Here is a 19,579-nt window from a genome sequence, read left to right as displayed (position 1 = left end):
ATTTACACTGATCCCTCTATGCTACTGTATTAATGCTTAGGGCACACTTTCGTTTCCACCCTTGCCCATTATTTCACTTAAACTCCTTGTTTTTTAACAAGCTCATAAAAATTAATTTAAGCCTTATGCCTTCTCCCCACCTGGAGACCTTGCAGAAAGGACAGTATGAGTGCAGGCAGAACTGAGTCCAGGCTTAGAACCTCCTCATGCTTCTCCCTGTCAACTGAGCTCTCTGAGATTTTGTACAATTTCTCTGCTTCGGCTGGAAACAGAAATAGAGATCAGGAAATCTACATTCTGAGTAGCCTGATGGGAGCTTTAGTGTACAGACAATAATGAAATGCAGGGAAAACATTTCATATGTATTACTTTTCAGTAATTTTTCTCTAATCCAAAAATCACAAAAATGCTGTAATTCTCAGGAATCTTGCATACTTGGATTGCATATTTTTCCTGGCTACAGTAGGAATTGATAACAGGCTGCTAAATTACTGCTTAATAAACCAATAAATGAGTGCCATCTAAGATAACGGGGCATTAAATGATGACTATTCAGGGGAAAAGTAGAAGTACAGAAAGAATGGCAAGAGGACTCTGCATAGAGGGAAATTGGATTAGTCATCTCATCTATGCCAGTGGTGAAATTTGAACTGAAGCAGATTTGAAAGGGGAAGTGGACTGATGCCATAATGTGCCAAAGGAAGAATTACGCTCAGTGCGGGAGCTACTTCTCATCGCAGCGAACGTGTGCTGGGGCAAAGAGTATTTCAATTATGCGGATAATGTAAGCAGTAAAATGTAATAAATGCAAAGCCCAAATAAAATAAAATGCAAAGCCAAAATCCAAAAGGCACTAAATGACACAGATGACACAGATGATATTATAAATAAAAAAAATAAGAAGAGGTAGTCGGTGGGAAATTCCGGGTTGTAATGTCAAAAGTCCAGGTGTTAACACTTGAATTCAGGCTTTTGATCCCCTGATTTCAGTGGGGTTTAGGTATTTCAGTACATGTCCTTCCCATAAGGGTTGGGGCCATGATCAAAACCAGTGGGAAGGCACCATAAAGCTCTATGAGAGACTGCTTTGTTTCAGTCCATGCATCACAGCCTGGTGTCATCCATCTACAGGCAAGGTTGTCCCAGAAGGCTGAGAACATATTTGCTTGACTTGTAGTAGTTGGAAAATTGTATCATCTTGAGTGATACTTAATGTGTCTGCTGTGTAGTATCACCAGTAGAGTTATGACAAACAGTCTGAAGGCCATATTTCTGGGGAATGACATAATCAATGATAGATTCTGGTCTAATTTAGGTAGGTTTAGAGTTCAGAGTTTTAAAGGAGAGAAAGTAGGGTATTACATGTTTCCTCTCCTCAATAATTGTATCCGACTGAATTTACAACACATCTTGTTTTAACGCATTTATTTTCTGCATGCTAGCATTTTCACGTATCTATTATCTTGAAGACTATATGGACATTTTAGTAAAATGTCAGTGCAGTATACATATTGTTGGTTTATTATTTTGACTTGCAGTAAATGTCCAGCTTTTGGCTGACAGAAGTGCTCTTTTCTCAACTTCTCCCTGTAAATTAGTTACGTATATGCACAGTGTAGTATTTTACACATATCAGACTGTGACATAAAATCTTGATTCAAATTAGGTCTCCTTAAAATATATATGTGAATTTCAGTTGAGTTTTCAAACCGTGTGGTTTAGGTTTTTAGCCAAAACTGTAAAACCAACTTACTTTAAGGCATGAAAGGTGAATCAGGCTCAATTTGGTTCACAGGATTTCATTCTTATCCATACAATTTTTAGATGCTTACCTTCCAGGTCAATCTTGTAAAGTAAAACACACTTACATTTTTAAAAAATTAAGGACCTAGATATTTAATTTGTGAAGAAATTAAATTCAAATCTTCAAAACTTTTGATCTGCAGCTATCTGTCCCTGGAGGTGTTGAAAAATTGTAGACATGCAGGTTATTTATATGAAAGCTTACCCAGCTCCTAAAGTTGTACTTCTGTAGGTCTCCAGAAATTATCAATTTAAACCTTATGTTATAGAAAGTCTTGAAAATAGGTATGGAAACAAAAATGAACACGGAATCCAGATAAACTTCCTGTGGCTTCAGATTTTATAAGGGGTGCTTATTTATGATTTGTTATAAAAGGAATCTTCCAAGAGCAATAATAAAACCAGGTTTGTTGTTTGCTTTCTGTACTTTCCAACGTGTTTTAATAACATGGAGGTATGCCTGGTCCCTAGAGCTCTCTGTGCACTTTTAGTGTTATATGAGTATTCTTAGACTCTCTAAAGAGAAGACATTACTGTTACCAGTCAGCAAACCTTGCAAGTCAGTGGTATCACTGGGAATAAAAACTATTTCAGTTTGTAATCAGCTTGATATGGTATTAAGGAGATGTACCTTTCTTCAGTGCAAATTTGTAGTGTACATATGCACGACCATTTTAATTGCAACACCTTACACAGTTTGGTATACTGTCAACTTATCTTCAGGAGAGGCTGGGGGTTAATTTAGTGAAAAAAATGAATGTAGACTAATTAGAAGATGACAAGTTATAGCTGATAAGGTCACTTGTCAGGCAAATATGAATTCAGTATCTATTGCATAAATGACTACATTTTCTCTGGCCTAGAGCAAACTATTTGTGTTTTGCAAAACCACAAATGTTAACAAGAAAGACGCAGAAAAAACTGTTTTATTTCTACTATATTCAGTGTAAACCTGGATAAATCTAATTAGAAGTAGTAGTTGGAAGTATAATGTTATATTCTGATTAGGATAATGCATATCATCCATGATTTCAGTAGCTTTAGACTGATGTGACTGAAATATGATTCTGATTAATGTTCAACAAGATGTTACTAGAGTTAACCCCTGCAGGTTTTTTCACATTGTCTGTACTAGTATGCGTTTTTTTTAAAGCTATAGGAAAAGCAATCATCAAAAACTGCTTGGCATAAGTGTGTGAAGTGAGACAATACTAGAGGATGAAGAAATTACATTACATAAATCACTTTCGTGTTGGTGGGAAGGCCATCTAAGCACACAAGTCAAAGTTTGGGTAGATTTTACTCTAAATTTCAAAGTTATTTTCCAGGGTGAGTTCAGGGCGCAGTCTGAGGTGGGGGCTGTACTGCGGGTTGGGAGGAGTGGCAGCCTGGATATCTGTTGGGGCAATGAAACAATATAAACAAAAATCTGTCCAAAAGCACACAGCAATTCAGCAAAAGGGAAGCTGATTCCAAAGAACAGTGTTCTCTAGTTTTATAACATACTTCTCTTTTCCGAGACAATTCTCCCAAATGATAATGAGCTTTGTGTCTTCTTTTAAGGAAATCCAGTGCCAAACAATGTACCCATACACAGATCAATGCATACAAATATTGCTTTTGCAAAATATTTTTTTGATTTTATTTATATATATATATATAAAATTTAAAAAAAAAAAAATTGTTAAATTGCGCATGAGAAAGCTTTGTAATGATGCTGAAGTGCCTGTTTCAGAGAGCCTTCCTCCATAAGGTACATGGCTGCTGATAGAGTGGGGAGGGGATAGAAAAAAGAGCATCTCCCACATGGGCTGGATAAAAGAAAGGTGAAGCTCCTAACAGAGCGAGGTACCCTTGGCTATTGAACCCTCCTTTCCCTCTCCTGCTGCTAGCCTGCCCCTAAGAAGCCCTCTCGGTGGGCGGGCACTGGCAGCAAAACAAGGGCTTGGGGTGACATTTCCAGCAAGTGAGGTGTGACTTCAGTCCTGTCTGCGTATGCTTGTAACACCACCAGTACCTGCAACTTTCTTGGTATTGTCTGCTTAAGTCAGAAATGCAGATGGACTAATGAAGATAGAGAGATCAAATTTTAGCTAACTGTGGCCCTGGTGCATGCACGTAAAGTACATGTGTGTGCACACCTGTGCACAGAACAGCGCCAGCATAACAATTTCAATATGAATATCTGCTACTTTTTTCATACTTTCTTACACTCCACTAGAATATCTACAGAATGGATTGCACAGAATTAGTGTTTCTGATTTTCCTGGATCTGTGTAAAATGTTTGCAGTTTATAGAATATGTCAGATGCCCGATCATGAAAAGAGAATCATACTCCAGGCACCATCAGTAAGCCCCCTAGCTATTACGAGGCTTTCACTAATGACTCAAGAATGACCTTTTTGTGTCTTCTGTTTGTTTGGGAGTAAAAGTGAGTAGGGTTCCCAGGCAAATAATGAAGTGACTTTGCTTATTCAGAGAAAATAGTATCCCAAGAAACAGTATGACAGATGTGATCTTACAGATGTTTTGTGAAGAGAAGACATTTTAAAGCTATGGTGACTTTCCTTGCTGCTATCTTGAATAGTTGGATTACATCAGTAATCTTTCACTTTTCCCTCAAAACTCTCCTTCTTTTCTGCCCATTTGGAACCATCAAGTATAATTATTCTGTTTCTAAGGACTTCCAGGGCTGCAGTGAAAGGTGCATTTGTCATTACAAAAATACCTTTGTCCACGAGAACTTTTCGTTCCTACCAGCGGCAGCTCGCACCACGGCAAAGCTCACAGGAGTCTTGATTAAAAGACCTGACTTACATAAGTAGAAATGAATGACTTACAGGTAATTATAACAGGCTAAAAAGCAGGAGCATGATGTTTGGAGCTAAACAATGTCACAGATAGTGCCTTAATTAGCAGCAAAAGTGATTTAGCAGAGTAATATTCTAATACCAATTCAATTGCTACAAATTATTAATAACAATAAGCAGAGAATAACCAAGATTCTCTAACAATGAGGTGCAGTATCTGTCAGAGGAAAACATACTACCCCTTTAATAATGAGATTGTAATTAGAATAGAACAATAAAGCATATATTAATATTGAACAAAGGACAAAATACCATGGTATTATGCATGGGGGAAAAAACCCCATCCTATTGCCAAAATTCTAAAACAGTCTTAAAACCAAATATATAAAAGTAAAGTCATAGAGATTAGGATTAAAGACTATAAATTTACCTCTTGCTGCAAACCTGGCAGGACTTTAGACAGCTTCCTCCTTAGGCTGCCCTACTAGGGCAAGGACTGTCACCTCCAGGGGGACATTACACAGACAGAGGGAAGCAGAGAGATCCAGAGAAGTGGGGGCTGCAGGTCTCTGCTGTGTCTAAAGGCTACCTGCACATTCAGAAGTTGCCCTTTTACTTACTCCCCTCTGCTGAAGAAGCCGCAGAGAGCCTTATCTTTGTTTGGATGCTAATTATGATTACTATGCCATCAACTAGAGCAATTACTAACATAAATCCTGAAATGGTAGGTGTGGGGTTTTTCTTCAGTTCCTGAAACCGTGTAATTCCATGAAAATTAAGCTTTACTTCTAACTTTTTTTTTTTTTAGCATTTAACCCTAAAGCTTAATGAAAGAATATAGAAAAGGGTAGTCATGGAGGATGAAAAACAAATGCAAAGTAAATAAGAATCTATTTGCATTATTATTTGATGATTCAGGACTATAATCTAGTCTCATAGAAAATCTGTACTTGGCCTGTGATTTTGATTGCTTTTGGAGCTCATAGAGCCAAAACAAGGAAAACTATAGGATCTGAGTGTAATAGGACCAATGAGAAGACTGTTTTACAGATGGTACAGATATAATAGCTTCAGTCAAAGAATGCTTCATCACTATCTCAGATATTTTCATTCATCCAGCCCCAACACATGGCCCCACTAGACTAATCCATCCATATTTTTCTCAAATTACAGATCAGCATGTGTCTCAGAGCTGGCTTCCCATACACACACCAGCAAGCAATTTTAGGGGTAATCACAAGAGTTTCTCTTCCAGATAGTAATGAAAAAATGCCTCACATCCCTAAGAGGTTTATTTTTGTAATGTAGGCACAATAACCACAGCCTAAATAATAATGTGTGGTTTGAAATTACTCTGTGAGCTCAGACTCTGTGACAACCACATTTTCTGTCCCAGCCAAGTGCCAACGATAATAGTAATAAAAAAAATATTTTGTGTATAAATCTTTTCTTTTTGCTGCCAAGAGATTGGAGGAGAAAACGTAACAGATTTTTGAAAACCCCAGTTACAGTGATTGTGGTAGCAAAAGCTTTCCCTGGGAATGTCAAGTAGGTATGAATGCAGTGAATTCCAAGAAGTTTTCAATGTTAATTTCTGCTCAACAAGAAACACACACATAAACAGCGATCAATAGTCGCTAAATGAAAAAGAAGTGGCAAATCAATAACTAAAGACATTTTATTTTCAAGCTTCTGCAAACAATGGAAGGAATGATCAGTCTGTGATTACGTGGAAGTAGCAGATATTGTTTCAGCTCTTAAAAGTTAGTGGGCAAGGTCTTCTGCCCATGTCAGTGTGTGCAGATCTGCTGGATGGGAATATTAAACAGTATGGAAATTGGGTTTTCACTTCTAAATAAAGGATATTTAATAATTTTTTTGTATTTGAAAGGTCTGTTTTCTGAAAAATGATGAAATCCTTTTCATTCTTACCATCTATTTACCTCACTTTTATGCTAGTGGAAAGTTATAGACTACAGCTGGGTTTCCCTCCATTTCACGTAGGACATGTCCATCATTCTCACCATAATAAAATCTGTGTTTTCACATGTCAGTGGTTTGATTGAGGCATTGGTTGTGAAGATGAAAAGATAATGGATTTGACTGTTCAGCCCCAAGGGAATCCACACTGGTAACTGATTACCGTAACACTATGTAGGATCAAGATGCAGGACCCTCAACTCTGAAATAAGGGATCTCAAAATCCAGCCCTGTGGTTTTAGTTTAACATTCATAAACAAAGTACCCCGTTCTAATAGTGACCTCTGCAAAACAATGTCTTCAAAGTCAACTTAAAGGGTAGCTTGTTATAGAAGTGACACATCAAACATAGGCTGTGGGCTTTTCTGAAGGTCTCTAGGTGTGGACAAAATCAATGAATGACACTAAGGTCAGGGAAAGCTGCTGTGCGATGTGGGAGTCTGCAGCAACTGCATGGTTTCAGTTTGTTTTGTGCTCATATGTAACTGATCAGGAGTTTTGAAAGCTGGCTCCCCAACAAATATTGATATTAAATGGAAGAATTATATTCCGTTACATTTTACTGAAAACCGGTATGCTTCAGTAAACTATTTCAGTGACATATTATTGTGCCATCATAAGTTTAATTTTTTTATACTTAAATTTTCTATTGCTGGCAATAGAAAATGCTCAAATTATTTTAAGTGCTTAATCATCTGCTAATTTCAGCTTCTTGGCAGTGATAATAAAGTAAAATTGAAGTATCTTTGAAGCTGTTGCAAACAAAAAAAAAAAAAAAAGAAAAAAACCCCTTGAATGACTTCTAAAGTACCAGGATATTATTTTTCAAAGTTAATAAGCCTTTCATACAGATAGATGAAATGACTTGATATGAAACAGAAAGGAACCATGTAAAAATCAAAGCATTGAAAAAAAAAAAAAGTAAAGTAACTAATTGAAGAGATATTTTTTTAGAAGTTATTTAAATGAGTATAAAAATGGTTTACACCTTTCAGACTATAGAAGAGACATACACCAGAGCCATATAGAAAACATAAAACTCTGGTAATGACTTCCATGAATTCTAGCATGCTCTACTTAACTTCACAAACTGTAAATAACATCTTTCTGACAGCTAAATCAATGCAACCTAAAATTTGAAAGTTCACCCTCGAAGAAGCATCTGAGCTCTAACCTGTTTTTCACCATATGTCTGTGCACTCAAAGGAATTAAAAAAACCCACATTTTTCTTGAAAGTAAAGTATAATAAGGAAGACTTTTCTATGATGTGAGTCTAGCCCGTGTTATATAATTTTAAATGACTATCATTCCTGGTACCCAGCAGGTCAGTTTGATGTGGTATGGTATACTTTGGAAACATGGCAGTATTGCACTCTGTGGCCCACTCAGAATAATGACAGCTTTGGGGTGGGTTTATGTCTGTTTAGTGAAAAGCTGCAAAACCCTTTACAGTCACTAAATATAATAGGTGAGGCTTTCAGAAGTACTGAGCTTTGCCTTAACTCTTCCCTTTTCAAAGGAAGTGGTAAAGACTGCCATTGCAATCTGTGGAGGCATAAAAATTCTGATGCTAAGTCCTTCTCACCGTCACACCAGCTAATTGCTACTAATGTAGGTTGTCACTTCTTTATTGAAGTTATTATCATTGCTGCATTGTCATTTCTTTCTGCATGGGCTTCATTATCATAGCAGCCGAAGACACAAACTGGTGTGAATACATCCCTCTTTGAATGGAGTAGCGAAGGAAATAGTTATCTTAAACTCGTGGTGCTTTGTAACATCCTCTCTTCAAGCAGCCAGCAAGTGGTAGAGCCAGAAATTGCTCACAGGCTTCCTGAGCACCAGTCTTCTCTGTCACGGGAGGCTTCATCCTTTATGTTGCCTTGCACTGAGGACAGAGAGCCACATTTCTTACATGCTGGCTTATTTTGTCTGGATTTTTGCCCTTGAGTTAGAAACAGTTTGTGGTTCTGATAAGAGACAGGAAATGGAAGTATTGGAGTTGCTTATTCTCATTCTTAAAATTACGTGCAGACGGACCAGCTCAGTGTAAGCCCTTCCAGAAATGAACAGGGGCAAGCAGCTCACTGTGCCACTCACCTGCTCTCCATTTTAAGGCAATGTTTGGGATAACATTTTCTAAATGCGATATCTGCAGAACTGGGTGATGGATTAGAGAAATACCTTATTTTCCCTTCCTATCTATGCTGTCTTTTTCCTCTATCTTGCACGTCTTCTCATGTCTTTTTTAATAATGGTATTTTTCCTAATACAAAAAGTATTAGGTCCTGGGTTTGTATCTAAGAATATGTGTGGCAGTTCCCAGAATTTTTAGCCAGGATGTTGCTGACCCATGTCAGACCCAGGCAACTGATCCATTGCATGTAAGGGGAAAGCAAATGAGGTACCAGAAGAAAATGAGAGTGAAGGTCACACCTGAGACACCTTCTGTCCCATCTCCTGCTGCCCACAGTAGCCTGTGCCGGGGCATCCAGGTGCTGGAGAAGCAGCTTGTTCCATTAGGTAACGCCTCCCTGAGACAGGGTCTTCCTTCAGCATCGGAGGCAGTCAAAGCAGTATCTCCTTGAGCATCCCAGCTGGGTGTGAAGGAGAGTGAAGCTGTGATGCAATTAGTAACATGTTTATGAAGTCTTTTTAAGAGCAGAAATCAGGTAAAACCTGTTAGCATCAAATCAAAGTAACTAAATGATCTCATAGCCCATCCTCTCTAAATACAGTCACAGTCCCTCTTCCTGCATCTTGCCAAGAAATTTGTTGTCTTTGAAATGGCAGGGGAAGGGCTGCCCCTCTCTCTGTGGCTTGCCACCACTCCTTCACCCACCCCAGCACTTCACCTTTGGGGCACTCTCTTTTGCTGGCTTTGTTGTGCCAGAGTATGTTTGTTGTTCACTGATGTTGGGAAATGAGCTGAACCACATGATACCCCATAAAGTGGAAGCAAAGTTTTTCTTTAAATGTCACTCTTTACTCTCCTGAGAAGGTCATTGCGTTACCAGTCACCCTCTCCTGCCAGGTACTAGGAAGTCATTTACACAAATACGGCTTTCAGGGTCACTGTTCCCCAAAGTCATGAACACTTCCATGTTGTCCAAAGGAGACCAAATTATTATAATTCTCTGGCTCATCAGTGAGTCTTCGAATGCCTCTGGTTGTTCAGAGAAGCCTTAACATTTCCAGGCTGGACTAGTTCATCTCCACAGTTCGCTGTTAGAAATAGCAAAGATGTCACTTGTCTTAAAATATATGGTCTGCTGTTCCATTCCTAAAGGTGCTGTTATGCTAACAATAAATCTGCAAGAGACTGCAGGCAGAGTGTGGGATGTGATGTATTCAATATTCATCATGCTGGGACCCAAAGGAGTTTCAGGACACTTTACATCATGAAATTTCTCTCTTTAATTTAGCAGTTTCAAAATGATGGGCCAAAATACAGCCCGGGAGGTTGCAGTTGCATCTTCAATTGAATTTAAGCCAATAAACCAAAGGACTGTGTGAAAAGACAGTTACTGCCTCATTTCCAAAATGAAGGTTCAGACTGGCTGGTTTGGCTTTTAATATTTCTGTTGTCTGTAGCTAATTTTAAGACCATGATAGCTTTTACTGGTATTTTCCTTCTTCCTCGTCTTCAACCCTGGAAAAATTGTTTGCTTCCATGATGGGGCCAAGACCATCAGCAGAGCAAAGGATAGTTGCAAAGGCCATCTCCATATAGAAGACTACATGTATTTATTTGAAGGGCAGAAGCCACCAGGAATCAGATGAAAGAAGGGTCACGAGAGCCTTTAGAAATGGGAAGGGCACAGAAAATTTGGATAAGCTGTCCAGGAGGAAGACGGAAACTGCAGAAATAATGAGAGGATAGTTTTCCTCCTCTTCCTGGACAGTGAAGAGCCTCAGAGAATTGAAAGAAGGAAGCAGGGAAGCTCAAATATTTGCAGTGAAACTGGTGCCAAAGTGGGACTGTACATAACCTGCTGTGTAGGGCGCTACCAACAGACTTACTTGTTCCCCCAGGATCATACACTTAGGTCAGCCATTCAGAAAATCAAGCTGCGCTGGTTTCTCTTCTTGGCTAAAATCTGCAACCTGTGTTTATCCTGTATTCCTAAACTGGGTAATAGAAAAGGGTGGCAGAATGGCTTTTGCAATGTATTTATAATCAAATTATTCTTTGCATTGCAGCATTGGACAGAATCCATATATGAGGATATGTGAGGAGGAGAGAATGGAGGGACCAGAAAGACAGATAGGTGAGAGGCCCATTGTTGCATAGGCAACCTGCTGCAGAGCCAGGGTCTTCCAGGTATTTCCAAAGAGCAGTCTAAGATGTATCGGATGAATGCTTAAGATAGCTTACTGCCCCAATATGATACTGCTGGCAACCAGCCTTGCACAATATCTCCAGAGGAAGGAGCATGAGCTAGAAGCAGCCATAGGAGGAAAACTCAAGACAGTTTTGGTGTGAAGAAGCAATTATTTTATTTCTCGAGCACATTGGACACATTACTGCTCATATCAGCTTCTCAAAATTCTATCTAGATCTTCAATCCAGAAAACAAGCGCTCTTTCTTAGCGTATTAATACCAAGCAAGGTTTAAATTTAAACAACAATGTAAAGAGATGGTTCTCATGCACCCTTATAACAAGTACACAGAATTTAAAGTAATGATCTCTGAATTTATCTTCATCACCCTTCTTGCCTCTGGTGCTCTGCTTAGATCAGATTATCTCATTTGAATAGCAATGGGTTATGAAAAAAAGTCTAATCTATTCCTTCACTGTGTCACTGTGCATGCATAAATTACTTTATTTTATTTTACTCCCTAAGGCACTTGCAAGAAAACCCCCAAATCCCTTGTTGAGTTGCATAAAAAAGCTCTGCTGGAAAATAAGAGTTGAATGGAATATTACTCTTTCCATGATCTCGCCATATAGAAAGAATACAGAGGGTAGTTTGATTTCTGAGTAATTGAATTACCGTTTTGGGGGGCTAATAATATTTAGCTCTGCTGTACAGCACATTTTATCCTTAGATTTAAAATTCATTTATAGGTCAACTATCATTTTTATTCTATATGTCTGGTAGAACTGAGGTAGAAACAAGGAAGAAATGACTGACCTATGTCATCTAACAACCTGAATTACTTTCCGAGCCCCAGCCCCCATGACTGCTCAGCATCATGACTAGTTCCTAATTTTCCCACTCAGTTCTATTGCTTCTAAATTGATGCAAACCATCCATGTAATAAATCAAAGGAATTTTGCCCATAACTGCAGGTTTGACTATTACCATCAAGCATATTTGAGAATGGAATGGCAATGGAGTTAATTTATACCCAAGTATAAATTAACTTATCTCAGTGAAGTCAGTGGGAGCTTTTGCTGTTCCTTTAATTGATGGCAGGATCAGGACAAAGGTGCCGTTGTGCTCTACTCTTAGTACCTGGGAATATGGAACATTTAAATTTTTACCTATTGTTAGGTCTTCAAAAAACTGAACAGGTTAACATAAAAGCGAGCTCCTAGTATCTTTTAACTCAGTTAGCCTAGGATACTGGTCTCATTAAAAGATGATCCTCTAGCAAGAAAGATGAAGATGGTGAAAAGCTTGAAAAATGAAAGCTTTGTGAAAAGACGTGAAGGAAAGTGTTATACGTGGAAATAGGAAACACAGGTGTAAAAATACCTTGTCCATCACCAAGCTGCACTGCTCCTGCAGTGATTCCTATCCCAAGATCATCATCTATTTCACAACTGCTAAAAGCAATCAAGAAATTATAGGGGTATCCTGTACTCTAAAAGATTGGTACAAGTTGTTGACTAGTAGAGATGGCAATGATCTGTGAGAAGTCCCCGAGAGGGCGGATAGGTGCTATGGCAGCGCAGTGGGCAGTTAAAGGGATGACTGGGATCCTGAACAGGTGGTTGCGTTTAATTCAGCATTTCTGGGCCTAAACAAGTGACTGTTTGTTTGAGAACTCTACAAATATTTTAATATGAATACCTTAATATGTTAGCTGTTTGTTACTGAAATGGGCGCTTAGTATTGATGTAAGAGAAAGTGTGATCCCGAGGCTTACATTTTTACCTGGAATCTATTACATAAAATATTATCTAGTTTAATTTAAATCATATTTTAAAATACTACTGAAGTTCGTACTCTGCTTCTGTTTCATCATTTCAAAGAGCTGCTGACTCATACACTACATAATTAATTTAAGTATCATTTGCCGTTACTTTAATACAATTTCCTTGTAAGCACATGAGTAACATCCCAACTATTTAGAGTTCAATACATTAATTATAGACAAAAGTCAGTTATCACTGTTTCTATCACAGACAAGTGTGAAGGGTCAGTTCATCCCCAAATTCATTGTAACCTCAGAGTGTTTGGTTACCATTTGTGTCCATTTTTAGATGAGTCTGTAATGAGTTACATGAGTTAATTCCATTTTTATGGGTTCATGAAGCAGGATTATCAAGTTATATGCTTCAAATTAGAAGAAAGGTTCAAAAAAGGAATGAACTCAGAATACCAAACCCTGACTGCAAGGAATGCCCAGCCGGGCAGAAAAGAACATTTGACCGTATGTTAGCAACCTGTTGATATTTTAATAAAGCACAAGGGATATTCAAGCAGGAGAATGGGGGAAAGCAGTCCTGCTTCCTCCAGCCACACTTTGTCCTCTGAATACAGCCTGAGGACTGACAGGGCGCCTAGCACTTGGTTCAGCGACAAGGTGGGTTGCATGAAGGTCTGTCATGCCAACTGGAGGCAAAGAAGGAACATTTGTGTTTGCTTTGGGCATTAGGCAAGATTTTCTTTCATTTCTGGTATTTATGTTTTGATAGTCCTTATGATTCTTACTTATTTTGGACTTCATAAATGAATGCTTTTATTTGTCTTTAAGTTGAATGTGATTTAAAGACACCTTACCAGTATGGAGGCATTTGGAGGGTATGGTATTACATGTGGAATCTAAAACTTCCATGTACCGTTCTCAGACCCCTCACTAAACTGCTCTGGTTTTTGATCCAGCTCCATGTGCTGGTTTGGGAGTTAGTTTACGCTGTGGCTGAGAAATATCTTTCACATGCATGTTGTTAGCCAAGTAACAATTGTACTTTTTTCTCAGTGTTACAGCTTAGAATATTTTTAAAAGCTATTACCTGGAGTACAGCTTTCTTATGATCTTGAAACGTGTATTCCCGGTTCAAAGGCAGTACCTTTTGTTCCTTAAAATTAAAGCATGTCCTAATGAAAAGCTCCTTAGTCACTTGTTCATGCGAATAAGTACTGTTAGTTTTGGTAATTGCTTCTCCTTTCTAGAAGAATTATGATACTGATATAGGTTTATCAATCACAAACACTAATAGTGGAACATTTTACCTGTGCTGCAGCTCATGAATGGCAGCAGACTTATTAGTTTCCATAGCAACACCATCTCCACTTTCCAAGGTCAAAAATTCCTCCCATCCAATCGGTGGAAAGTATAGTGTGTCTTCCTGTGACTACCTGGATATTCTGTAAAAACAGGAAGAGATATTGAGTAATTAAAATACAGTTTTGAAATAAATACCCCAATTTTCCCTGTATAAAATCATGTTCTACTGCACCATTTGAAGACTCAGACACTCAAAATACAATAAATAGCCTAGATAGGATCGTTCCAGCACAAAAATAATTCCCAAATGACACAAAGCTGGCAACAAGATCAATGAAAAGCATACGCGATGTTTGAGACCCATGCATCAACTCCACGTGTCACAGAGTTCGCTTGCACAGGACTGAGCTTCACCAAGTAAGAAAGCAAAATCTGCCTGTGGTCCAGCCGTCAAACACTGCTGGGTTAGAAGAAAGAGTGCAAAAATGTACTCTTCTTGACTCCTAAACATCCCTCCAACTTCCTGATTTTTCTTGCTCTGTAGTGGTCTGACTTCTGATCCCGGAAAGGATCCTTTGGTGAACGTTTTTTCATATAAGCAGTTATTGATACAAAGTGGTAGATCTCATATGGGAGGAGAGGACAATACAATGTCATAATAGCACGATGGAAAAAAAAAACACAACAGGCCAACAAAATTTTTCGTGTTAAGATTTATTTTTCAGGAATGGAACATTCACCCCTAAGGATTTACCTAACAATTTGCTTTAATTTCCTTTGACATTTCAGTCAACATATGATGAATTAAGCCAGGGAAAAAAGTATCTGTTTGGCCTATACTCCCAAAGAGCAAATGAGTAATTTACTGTTGGGAATCAGTTCATAAAACAGCTGAAACCAGAAATCACTTAATAAAATGGCTTTACAAAATCATAAAATCATTCTAAAACTTCTAAGTGATGAAAATTTTCCACTGAGAAATTACATTTATGATCCACATTTACAGATCCATATTCTCTTCTCACTTGTCTCATTTTTCATACCAGTGTGAAAAGATATCATACAGGGTTGCCCTGAAACTTATTGCTGATGTGAGTGAGAGAGATACTTTTCAGAAAATTAAGAAATTCAGCTCTTTTGGAAGTCATCCCACTTCTGTAGGGGACCTAATTCTGTTCATAGGTTTTTATACATGCCACCTAAAAATTGTAGATGGTCTCAGGGGAGACATATATAAACCTGGTGCACAGTTGCTAGTTGCCATTTCAGGCAGGAAATGATCAAACCTTGAACCCTGACAAGCTTCTAAGTTTATGAAAAAAAGGATGGAAAAAGCAGAGTTTCTTTTAACCTTTTGTGAGGTCCTACTTCACACACATCTGAGGCTTGCTGAAGCAGTTGTGTCATTTAAAAGTATAAATGGCTTGAGCTGTTTAAAAAAAAAAAAAAAGGAAATTGAAGTTTGGATAATTCTGTCATAGCAGAAACAAAGAAAAAGGAGCTGTGTGGTTGTTTTATACATCAGTCCTACCCCAGGCAACAGTAACTGCACCTCAAATATCCTCAACAGATATGTGTCCATCATGCTTCAAAGACCTATGGTGGTATAAGCCTTTTCATAACTTCCTCAGGAAACTCTGACAACATTATTGGCTTCAAAGTTATTCTTAACATTGGCTATAAATGCTTTTATTTGTCTACTATTAACGAATGTGGACATTTCTCTCTATACCTTTGCATGTTTGAAGAACATTGTTAAGTTTTTTATTATTTTTCCCAAGTCATTGTTTTATCCTTTCTTCTCAGTTCTGTCTCCTCTGGATTATTTCAGCATAGCTGACATTTATCTGCAAGCACATTGCCCAGAGCTGGGCAGAGCGATGATGAACAGCCATTTCCTATTTACACATTCCCAAATGAAGATGGCTAATTTTATTAATATATCTCTATACTTGAATTCAGTTCAGGTCCCACTCTTAACCCCTTCTTTAAACCACCTGGCTATAGTGCACTGATTGATCAGTGCATACTGTCTGCATTAACTATTCTACTTAAGTGTGAAACTTTGTACTTTTCCTTGTTGAATTACATCACATTTATTTCACAGCCTTTCTCTTCTTTCTCAGTATTTTATTGAAGGTGATGTACACATGTCTGATATTTAAGACAGAAAAAAAACCCCTTACTTTTTTTTTCTTGTCCTTCCTAAACAAAATGTATTCTTTCAGATCAAAAAGTTGTAATTTTAATTATTTACTAACATTTTGTGTTAATTCCTCCTATATTAATTTTGTGACTTTGACTCCCTACCTTCCCCTGTGACCCAGTTTTAACTTTTTTTCTGACTAGAGGTTGGCAGGAGAGATCTGTTGCCTTCAGGAAGAGTCCTCAAACAGCCAGGACTGGTACATCCAGCAACATCCCTGGGTGGGGAGGCTCAAACTGCTCATTTACCAACAAAGAGGCTTGCTGAGTGCCAAGGTTCCCTCACAGTATTAGTAGGTAACAACTGGTATTTGTCTACAGTTTATCCCCTTTTGGTGAAATTCTTGCAATGGATTTTGTGCATTCCCACATGTTGGCATTTCTGTTTGCATTCACTGTCTGTGGTGGGCATTTTTCTGTGGTTGTTTTTCTTGATGTGGACAGAGAGCATTTCCCAGTGCTGCCTGCTCTAGTCCCACCCAACTGTCTTTCCTCAAGATCTCTCAAACATGTCCTGTTTCTGGACATCGCAGATGCGGTGTGTGAGTTACTTTGTGCAGATCACCTGAAATCCTTTTTAAAGGTGCAAGAGGCAATTAAGGCTCAAAAGAAAAAGAACTTAAACCCTCCAATGTTACTCACATGCTTCCCAGGGGGAATATTCTGAGCAACTAAAAATCACCAATAAAAGCTAATTAACTGACCAGATCCATCCTTTTCCAAGACACTTGCACTTTCTTGCAAGGACAGATCCTTCTGAAAAACTCCCTGCTTTCTATTCTCCTCTCGTTGAGTTATACATGAGTCTTTTGAAACCAAGCAGCAAGTACTTGCTGCTGCCAATATTCTGAATATATGCCCCAAACTCTTTGTATTCTTATAAGGTATTGATCAGTCCTCAGAACTGTAAATCTCCTGCTTCTGAGACTGCAAATTATGGGGCATTATTGTAAATATACACACACACACATACACACACACATTTCCTTTAAGTAACCCAACTGTTTTACTTATTTCACTCTGACAAACACAAGGACCTAACTGGCAAACAGGCACTTAATAATTTTTACAACGTCTTTCCAACAGCAGCTTCCATGGGATTATTTACTGTCAAATTAAATCAAGAATAAATGAAAAAACTGAAATATTTATAGCATAAGAAAAATCTGGTTCAGACTAGAAATCCCAGACTGGCATTAAATCAAGAAATGTAACAAGATAAATTGTGCCATCATACTCTTTGTTTTTTGGATGTAACACTATCACTTATTCTAATTGTTATGCCACAGTTTGAACAGTCGGTCTAGATAGATAGATGGAAAACAAAGTATGTTAAATATGATCATGGGGGAAACATTACATTTTCCCCTAAAAATACTGATTGTGTGTCCATTTGTCAACAGCATGTAATTTATACAAATATGTTTGTTACAGAAGTAGTCAGCATCATTTTTTGTTGTTTTCCCATTACAGAAAACAAGTCTGTAGAAAAGGACTCAAGCCTCAGATATTTTCAAGCTGTTGCTTTTTCTTCTTATCTGTGGGGGAATGGAAGATATCTATTCCTGAGACATCTAAATGTGACGTGTGGGATCTGCAGGGGTAGTATATATGAGACAAACAGATAGAAATACTGTGGTGGAGGAAAGGTGTCTGAAACAAGTCTGGGGGAAAGATGCTGGTCAGCTCTGGCTCTGCATGCAGCAACAGGCAAGCCACTGCCCGGATGGGCTGTGCAGCACCCGCTGCTCATTGCAAATAGTCTGAGTAATAGTACTGGAAAGAAAGTACACAGAAGTGTTGCTTTCATCAAACATTTCTTTCTGGGTATCTGCAATATCAAAAATTTAAGTGTAATCATGGGATACAAGTAGATGCATTGACCTAGTGGCATTGCACTTAGCATGTAGAGGGAAAGTTTTTTCAATCGTGTATCTGAAGCATGCAGTTGTATTGCTGTTTTCCTTTGGCGATGGAATTTAGAAGGACATACGTTATAGATTTATTTTTTAATTAGAATGGCCTGATGTATATTTAGTGCATTAACAGAAGAGCCAATATTTTATTTTTTACTGAGCTGAGGCTCAGCCTGGTGTCCAGGCTTTGGGTTTCAAGACCTATACTTTCTTCATCTTCTTATTATTTAGGTAACAAACCACTTACAAGATCAAGTCAGTGACAAAGGAGAAAATGCACTTCTAGTGTCATCTGAGTTTTCATGAAAATATGCACCAGTTCACATTTCTGCCACAACTGTCTGTTAGTTTTGTAAAAGCAAGAAAAGTTGGTTCAGGTGGTGAACTGACATCTTTCTGAGGTAAAAGTTGTCAGGCAGCAGGAATGATGAGATTTTGCTCTTAGCTAAATTCAAGCAAATTGACATTTTTACCCATGGCAAAATGTAGCTCTGTTTGCAGAAATAGCAACTTTTTGACCTGGTGAAAGAAACAGTGTGTAACAACAGGGATTTGGAGCTAAATTCCACAGTTGTGCTGGCAGAGGGGATTCACTGCAGGGCTGGTGTATTAGTGTAACCACCTATAGAAAGAGATCTGTTGAATGCATATAGGAGGAAAGGAATAAAAATGTGAAGAGGCTATAATCCAGGGAGCACATGCATACCTTTTTTGCTGCAGCCTCAGCTTTCCCTCCTACTACCATCTTCCACACATCTATATTATCTTTTGAATTTGGCCTTCCATACTTTTGTATTCTTCATCTGCCAGAAAATAAGCTGAGTCTGTCCCAGCTAGGCTTGCATTCTTGGCACACCGTTGCTCCTGATCTCTATATTGTCTCCTGAGCACCTGATTTGAAGGCATCTAATGTGAATTTTCTCATGAATGCCAATGATATACAGCTACATTTTTCTTTTCAAACTTTTTATCCCTGAGGCGCTTTCTGCACTCAAACTATTTTCCAGATACCCATAACAGACTGAATAGCAAATACTTGTAACTACCAGAGCAGAAGCAGAAGCGACCAGTTTTACAGTCTCCAGCAAGATTTACCTATGCTGTTGTACTACTTACTGCTTATTTAAAATTATTGAACCATATTTCAAAGGAGGAAAGTACTCCGTGTTATTTAACTAAGGTTTCCGATAGTGATCGCTCCTATTTTCCTTTTTCACAAAAGAACTTGGATTTTCATTTGTTTTTCACTCCTGACTGCTGTTGCTTACTTTTCCTAGGGAAACAGAAAATATTGTAGCTTATTTACAATTCAAATTCAGTACATAAAGCCTTCAGGGAGGGTTTAAATCTTGTGTTTTCAAAACATTTTCCCAAATCCTAACAGCTCATTGCGTTTCAGGTGACATTGGGACTCATACGTGGTGTGACACTGTAGATGCTTTTGTGTCTTAAAGTCC

At 38.2% G+C, this 19,579-nt stretch overlaps 1 protein-coding gene across 4 annotated transcripts in view; it reads right to left on the bottom strand.

Moving 5' to 3' along the window:
* LOC102051403 (contactin-6) overlaps window positions 1–19,579 on the bottom strand; it is a 149,185-nt gene that overhangs the window by 103,909 nt on the left and 25,697 nt on the right. For all 4 annotated transcript variants that reach the window (XR_008732212.1, XM_055710057.1, XM_055710056.1 and 1 more), the window contains exon 2: window positions 14,007–14,141. Coding sequence is in view for 3 of the 4 variants with exons in the window: in XM_055710057.1 (XP_055566032.1) it covers window positions 14,007–14,061 (55 nt within the window). In the remaining variant the exon portion in view is untranslated. The remainder of the gene's footprint in view (window positions 1–14,006; window positions 14,142–19,579) is intronic.

This window comes from Falco cherrug, chromosome 4 (genome assembly GCF_023634085.1).
Source record: "Falco cherrug isolate bFalChe1 chromosome 4, bFalChe1.pri, whole genome shotgun sequence".
In the NCBI taxonomy this organism is placed as follows: Eukaryota; Metazoa; Chordata; class Aves; order Falconiformes; family Falconidae; genus Falco; species Falco cherrug.
The sequence above is the reverse complement of the archived record's forward strand: the minus strand, read 5'-3'. Positions and strand labels throughout refer to the sequence as shown.